At 35.5% G+C, this 7,849-nt stretch overlaps 1 protein-coding gene across 1 annotated transcript; it reads left to right on the top strand.

The window, feature by feature from the left end:
- The first annotated feature begins 410 nt into the window (after window positions 1-410).
- LOC112911669 (olfactory receptor 13F1-like) lies at window positions 411-1,394 on the top strand. Its single transcript, XM_025988309.2, has one exon. The coding sequence runs from the start codon at window positions 411-413 to the stop codon at window positions 1,392-1,394; it is 984 nt and encodes a 327-aa protein (XP_025844094.1).
- The last annotated feature ends 6,455 nt before the right edge of the window (window positions 1,395-7,849 follow it).

Below are 7,849 nucleotides of genomic sequence, written 5' to 3'. Positions count from 1 at the left end.
GTGACTTATCCATAGATCAGTTACAAATGCAGTTTCAGGAAAAGAAAGAATGCATAAGATTATTTATTTCCTCAATCTCTCATGATGTTTATGAAATAAGCCTTCCCCTCACCAACACTGCCAAAAAAAAAAATCTTGAATCAAAAATAACAGCTTGAAGATTTATCTGTTGGCTTCCTGCTTGAAATTTTCCTAATTAATGACAAATTCCTTCAAACATATATTACTAATACTGTCACCAAGCTAGAGAAGCAATTAACTATATATACTACAAGTCTATAGCATAGACTACAAGTTCATATGAAGAAAAAAATACCAGAATATATGAAGGGAGAGGATCTTATGTTTTATATATAATATGTGATATTAGTCCATCTATGCATATATACAAATGATTTTGACATAATAAAATGTTCCAGGCAAATTTGACATATGTAACACGTTTTTTCCTCCTGGGATTTTCCCACTACCCCAAAGTTGAGGTCATCGTATTTGTGCTGTGCTTGCTGATGTATCTGATCACCCTGCTGGGTAATATAATTTTGATCTCCATCACCATCCTGGATTCCCACCTACACAAACCCATGTACTTCTTCCTCAGCAACCTCTCCTTTTTAGACATCTGGTACACCTCTTCTGCTTTCACTCCAATGCTGGCAAACTTTGTTTCAGGGGAAAACACCATCTCATTCTTAGGGTGTGCTGCTCAGATGTACTTTTCTCTTGCCATGGGTTCCACTGAGTGTGTGCTCCTGTCCATGATGGCGTATGACCGGTATGTGGCCATATGTAACCCATTGAGGTACCCCATCATCATGAACAAGAGGGTTTGTGTGCAGATTGCAGCTGGCTCCTGGGTAACAGGCTGCCTCACCACCCTGGTGGAAACAGTATATGTGCTACAGCTCTCTCTGTGTGGTAATAATACAATCAATCATTTTGCTTGTGAAATTCTGGCTGTCTTGAAACTGGTTTGTGTGGACACCTCCATGGTGGAATTAATCATGCTGGTGATCACCATATTTCTCCTCCCTATGCCAATGCTTCTAATTTGTATATCTTATGCGTTCATTCTCTCCAACATCCTAAGAATCAGCTCTGTGGATGGTCGAAGCAAAGCCTTTTCAACATGTGCAGCCCACCTGACTGTGGTGGTTTTGTTCTATGGGACAGCTCTCTCCATGTACCTGAAGCCCTCAGCTGTAGATTCACAGGAAATAGATAAATTTATAGCTTTGGTATATGGTGGATTAACCCCTATGCTGAATCCTATCATCTATAGTCTACGGAACAAAGAGGTGAAAGCAGCTATGAAAAAATTGCTGATTAGAAATCCTTTTGGGACTGTGTTAATTTCTGCCCTCAATAATATTGGAGCAAGCACACTCATCTGAATAATCTCAAACATTATCCAGAAAGCTGCAAAATAGTTGGTATAAAACAAACCCTGGAAAATACTCAATTTTGATAGTCCAACATTAAGTTCAATATCTTGATTTATCTTGTAAATAAATAAAACTCCTGAAATTAATGAATTATTCAGGTAGAATGAATTATTTCCAGAAAAGTATTTAACACTTATTGCATATTAATATAACTTTAGAAAATACACAATTTCTTATTGTTTCCTATTTGACTTGCTACATATCTAAGAGTCAACTCTAGCATCACCCTGGCAATAACTAATACACCAAGAGTGTAAAATTTTAAACTTAGTAAATTTTTTTAAGCCTAGAAAAGTTTGAAATAATTTCTCCTTATATGATTTGCAATTATATCTGAATATATAAATAAATAGGTATTTTTACATAAGTGTCAATATAATCCAAGGTATAATATGTCATAATTCATAAACCAAGACACTATCAACTTTAGAACTTTTCCTAGTTTCTAAATGCTAAAATATGGAAAATATGGTTTTAGATTTGATGAACTATGGCATGAGTGATTTTGTTTATTCGGGATGTGTATGTGGGGAATGAATAAATATCTATGTTTGTTCAAAGATACCATAACAAGGAATTGTAATCTTGCATATGAAATTGAGTAAAGAAATATCTTTTGGGACATCTTGAAATATCTATGGTAATAAGGCCAGAATACTCTCATTAAACTTTGAATGTCTTATCAACACATACACGTATCATGTTACTATTTAAAGCATGCTAAATTGACCCTTTCAGGCTGAGAAAGAAAAGATTCCTACCCTGTAGAGATTACATTGCAAAAGAAATGATTTATGAATGTACACACATATTGCAGGAAAACATTCATGGATATGTTAAGTATATGTGAACAAAATCGCATAAATATAATTTTATTAATATTGCATATTGATGAGCTTTTCTTTGTCTTTTCCATCTTCACTGGAGCTGGGGAATAATGAAGCCAACCTGTACACATAACTTCCTTTCCTCTATCAGCGAGGTATTTTTGGACATGTGTGGCTATGACTTTATTACATGGAACAAGTGACTCTTGCTAGCATAGATATAAATCTCCCTGAGTTTTAGATTTAAAGGTGGAACAATTATAGGTACTTACTGCAGAAGGCCCCACTCTGAACAAGTCAGAGTTTGCAAGGAATTATTCAGTTTAGGTCATGTGAATGGGTTGATGAGAGAAACTTGAGGAAAAAAATTCAGAGCAGCAACTGTGCTAGTGTCCTTAATCCAAGTACCCTTAGTATATATGAGTCTTATGTAACTTCTTTCTCAGATAACAGATGTCTAGTTCTATTAATTCAGAAAATCTTCAAAGGTAGGAACTGGGAATTTGCATCATAAATAAAAGCAAGATAGTTATTCTGATTTTCATCCTTACTTAAGCATTTCACTACCAGACAATGACTACCGTGTGATGCTATTATTTGGTAGAAGAGGAGGAAGGAATGTTAACCTTATTACCTACCCAATCCCTATAATCATTTACAACAAAAACTGATTTCAAGTAATCATGAACATTGAACCTATACATATTCATCTTCTTCATTTATATGGGTGAAAAGAAAAATCTTTAAATAAGGTTTTGAAATTAAAGTCCTATGCCTCATTAGTTCCAGGAGTATATATCTTCTTCAGTAACTTTTGTCTGACGCTCTTTCTGAGGATGTGGATGAGCTAATTACTGCCTGTGAAGTAAGCCAACCAGCTGTCTATATGCAATACAATACCCAATAAAATTGCCTTATCCCACCTGCTTGGATCACCACAGGCCTAGGGAGGTTCCTCAGAGGTCAGGACCTTTTCCAAGAGTCATCTTATCTAAACGACTAGATCCAAGATTGAGTAAACTTCTGCATGGTTCAGTATGTTTTGTTTGTTGCCTTTCAAAACTGGAACTATATATGTTTTTTTTGTTTGTTTGTTTTGTTTTTGTTTTTTTTCAGATACCTATTTTTACTTTACTTTTTTTAAATAATAAATTTATTTTTTATTGGTGTTCAGTTTGCCAACATACAGAATAACACCCAGTGCTCATCCCGTCAAGTGCTATATATGTAATCTTGAATTGTATTTTAATTACTTCTTCATTACTCCATATTCCATGATGAGCAGTCTCCACTGCTACAGCATTCTTCAAGAGGGAAAGGGTTCATTAGAATGAAGCTTACAAATTGCATCATATTCCTGTCCTGCTTCTCTGAGGTAACATGCAGCTCACACTTTGCAGTATTCATATTCAGTGTTCTTGGATGTTTCACTCACAGAGGTGCTTAATTTCAACAGATGAGTAACTTCAGCTCTTTGTGGAAAATTTACTGTTTCAACTTTCAGAGAGTGACCTTGATTCCAAGTTCTTAAGGAGCATCTCACTGTGACCCACACCCAAGTACTACTTTTAAATATATTCATGTGAGCTCAGAGGAAACACTTGCCTTTGCAATCATCCAGTAAATGGGAACTTACCCATGACACTAGATTTCTAAATGTCTGTCTGATCAAAGGTTTTATTTTTTTATTTTCAGGTTAATAAGATTTTACATGATTTCTAATGTGGTCTTTTATTTTTTTTTATTTTTTTGTGGTCTTTTATTTTTCATGTCAGTAATTTCCCACAACCAAAGAACATACTAATACCTGTGCTACTTTACTTGTTTTAAGTTATCCTGAAGCTTAAATATCAAGATCATCTGGAATGTTTGCCTAAAATATCATGTTCATGCTTAATCTAGAATTTCTAGGGGATATATCTCTATAAGAGACTCCTAACTATAGAGAACAAACTGAGGATGGCTGGAGGGGAGGTGGGTAAGGGGATGGACTAAAGGGGTTATGGGCATTAAGGAGGGCACTTGTTGTAATGAGTACTGGGTGTTAAATGCAAGTGATAAATCACTAAGTTCTACCCCTGAAACTAATATTACACTACATGTTAACTAACTTGAATTTAAATAAACTCTGGTAAGAAAAAAAAAAAAAAGCATTTCCAGGGGAGAGATCTGTCAATCTGTATATTTTATTAGACTCAGTCATTCTTATTATGTGAGAATGATGAGAATTCTGATTCAGAGCAATGAAATGGAAGAGATTGAACCTTATTATTCAATGCTTTTAGAATCAGGCAGGGAGGGGAGGGATGTGTTAAGTGCTGAGGACATAGAATATCCCATATTGGAACTGATCAGAATTTAGGGAAAATGTCTTTTGTCTGCCAGAGCTCAGAGCTTCATTGTAAACTACCAAGGAAGAATCCATTTAGTGATGTGAAAAGCTTGAGTGCAAAACCCTTGGAACTCTGTTCAAAGAAAAGCTGTTTAAATGCAAGGTTCATTCTGTTTTGTTTACTGCAGCTTTCATTTATATGGAGAAAAAAAGTAAAAATCAAATTCATCAATTAAACTTGAAAAATACACTCTTTTTTTTAAAGATTTTACTTTAAAGTAATCTTATACCCAACATGGGGCTCAAACTTACATCACCAAGATCAAGAGTTGCATGCTCTACTGACTGAACCAGCCAGGCACCCCTGAAGAATATATTCTAAATATAGTAGAGGGATGAAATATTTTAAAGGCTATTAAAATATGTTTACTTTAAAAAAAAAAACAACATTTTCACTTTAGCAAGACTTCACATCAGCAATGGACAATACATCACAGCAGAATGATCCTAGAAGTTCGTCAGAAAAGTGGAGTTTGTTTGAGACAGTTCTCTCCTTTAAGATGTGAATCATGTTCATATACCACAGTATTATTAAAAGTTCTCTTAAAATTTCATCTGCATGTTGTGATAAGATCAGTCTGTAGAGGATAATTTTAAAGTCAGGAAGAGTTTGGAAACCAGGGATCCCTGGGTGGCTCAGCGGTTTAGCGCCTGCCTTTGGCCCAGGGCGTGATCCTGGAGTCTCGGGATCGAGTCCCACGTCAGGTTCCCTGCATGGAGCCTGCTTCTCCCTCTGCCTGTGTGTCTCTGCCTCTCTCTATCTCTTTCTCTCTCTCTCTCATAAATAAATAAATAAAATCTTTAAAAAAAAAAAAAAGGAAAAATTTGGAAACCTAGTGTAGTAATTTTGGCCCAGACCAGAATGACAGTTATAGAGAAAGGGAGCAATAATCAGATTCTGGATACATTGAGAAGGCAGAGCCAACAGGATTTCCTGAAGGATTATATATGAGTGACAGAAGAAGAGAAGCACCAAAGGTGACTGCAAGGTTTTCAGGCTGAAAGTGGAAAAGGATAGAGGTGGAACTCACTGAAAGAAGAAAGGCTGTAGTTGGAGTGGACCTGCAGCAGAATACCAGGCGTTCATTGTAGACAGTAGGTTCAAAGTGTCTTAAATATGACAACAATGCTGAAGAATGAATGTACAAGCTTTGTGTTTAGAGCAGAAGTGTGGGATAGGAATATCAATATGGGAGTCATCAGCATATGAATGGTACTTAAAATCAAGAGACTGGATAAGATCACCAAGGTAGTGAGTATAGATAATAAGACAAGAGGTTGAGCCCTGGGGCATCATATCAGCAACAGTCAGTATTGAAGATCTTTACCTGTCATCAAGCAGGGCTGACAGATGATAATGTGACCTCTCCACTCTCTGTGTCTAATTCTAAATCTGGCCCACAACTGTATACCCTGTCACACAGTTGTCACTGTGTATCTAATCATCCTTTTATAGCTATATATTTATTCATATGAATTAAAAATATATATCCTAATCATTCCTCTATTCAAGAGTGTTTCTAATCAGTGTCTATAATCACTAATGCTGAAATAAATACCTTCCTATGTTTGATTTTCCCTCCTTTTTGATTATATCTTAGAGTAAATTCCCAGGAGTGGCTTTACTTCATCAAAGGCAATGAACAATTTTATTGCTCTCAATAGCAAAGTTTTATAATTTTTATATATATTCCCAAATTACTTTCAAAAGGGGCTATGCCAATTTACTTGACATGCTACAACTCTATTAAAATAGGTAATATAACTAAATGAAACTGCAACACTAATTTAACCAAAATCAAATTGTCTAAAACTACTTTTTCATAATATAATCTATCTACAACTGTTTTGTTTTTTGTTTCACATCTCACATTTAATATATGTCTTCATTTTTCTTATTAAATGATATCTTGTGTAATGGTAGTAGTGGGCATCCAGATGGAGTGAATTTGAGAATTCAAATGCAGAGGAATCTGAGAAAAATTGGGCCTACCTTCAGAACTTGAAAATATTTATATATAGGACATAGAATAATAGCTACAGGTTTAGTGACTCATATGCCTGACTTAAAACTCACCCTTTGGCTACCTCACAAAGCTGTATGTTGGCATCTGTCCATATGGGGTATGTCAGCAGTAATATTTTGAGAAGCTGAGGCCTTAGAAGTAGGATAATTCTGGTTAATGATGAAATATGAGGATTGGCCATGAAAGTCAACTTCTAATATGGAGTCAAAGGAAAGGTATTGAAGTTGACAAGATTCAGGTCTGGAAACTAGATGACAACAAAGGAAGATTTTCCAGCTAGATCCAAAACAGGGTATCTCTTAGCACTCCAGGATTGGATAGTTCCACTCCTCTATTTAGGAAGAGTTATTATGTGTGATAAACAGAAAATTATCTCTTGTGGGTTCAGTTGTTTTTTTTTTTTTAATTTATCTCATCTATCCTATTTATCCATTTAAAGTTCTAAAACCCAACATGGTCAAAATTTCCTTTGACCTTAGTGAAAACAATTTTATGGGCCCTGCAAACCTTAGTTTGATCTTGTCTCCATCTCTTAATTTACCTGTAGGATGCTCAAGAAAAGATTGTGACAAATTTTCTGAATATGTGAAAGAATTTGTTATACATGTTGGTTTTCAAACTTTACACTACTAATTTACTTTCACCTCAACTTTTAAATATATTTTATCCTATTATACAGGCTGCATGTATGTTAGGTATTATTTCTTCTATGCACTGATGTATTTGAATGAATTTAAAAATAAAATTAAAAGTGCTATTAGTTTCAGAGACACCTAAGTGGCTGTCTGTTAAGTGTCTGACTCTTGATTTCAGCTCAGATTGTGATCTCGGGGTTCTGAGATCAAGCCTGCATGGTATAAAGTCCTTTCCCTGATCAGTGGAAAGTCTGTTTGAGGTTTCTCTCCCTCTGCCCCTCCCCCTGCTTTATCTCTCTCTCTCTCTCTCTCTCTCTCCCCCCTTCTCTCCCCCAAACAAATAAATAAATCTTTTTCTAAGTGCTATTAGTTTCTCTTTCCTGGTCTTGTTTATATTGTCAAGGAGAGTTTGGACTCAAGTGGGCTCATATTACTTGTGTTTTTATCATGTTGGTTTCCATTGTAGGCGGCCCAGTAGATGGTCAACTGCTCATGAGGTAACAGCTTTTCTGGACAATAGCTA

This window comes from Vulpes vulpes, chromosome 12 (genome assembly GCF_048418805.1).
Source record: "Vulpes vulpes isolate BD-2025 chromosome 12, VulVul3, whole genome shotgun sequence".
NCBI lineage: Eukaryota > Metazoa > Chordata > Mammalia > Carnivora > Canidae > Vulpes > Vulpes vulpes.
The sequence above is the reverse complement of the archived record's forward strand: the minus strand, read 5'-3'. Positions and strand labels throughout refer to the sequence as shown.

Bases quoted from the DNA above. Each gene is read 5' to 3' on its own strand.
- LOC112911669 (XM_025988309.2), top strand. From the start codon at position 411: ATGTTCCAGGCAAATTTGACATATGTAACACGTTTTTTCCTCCTGGGA.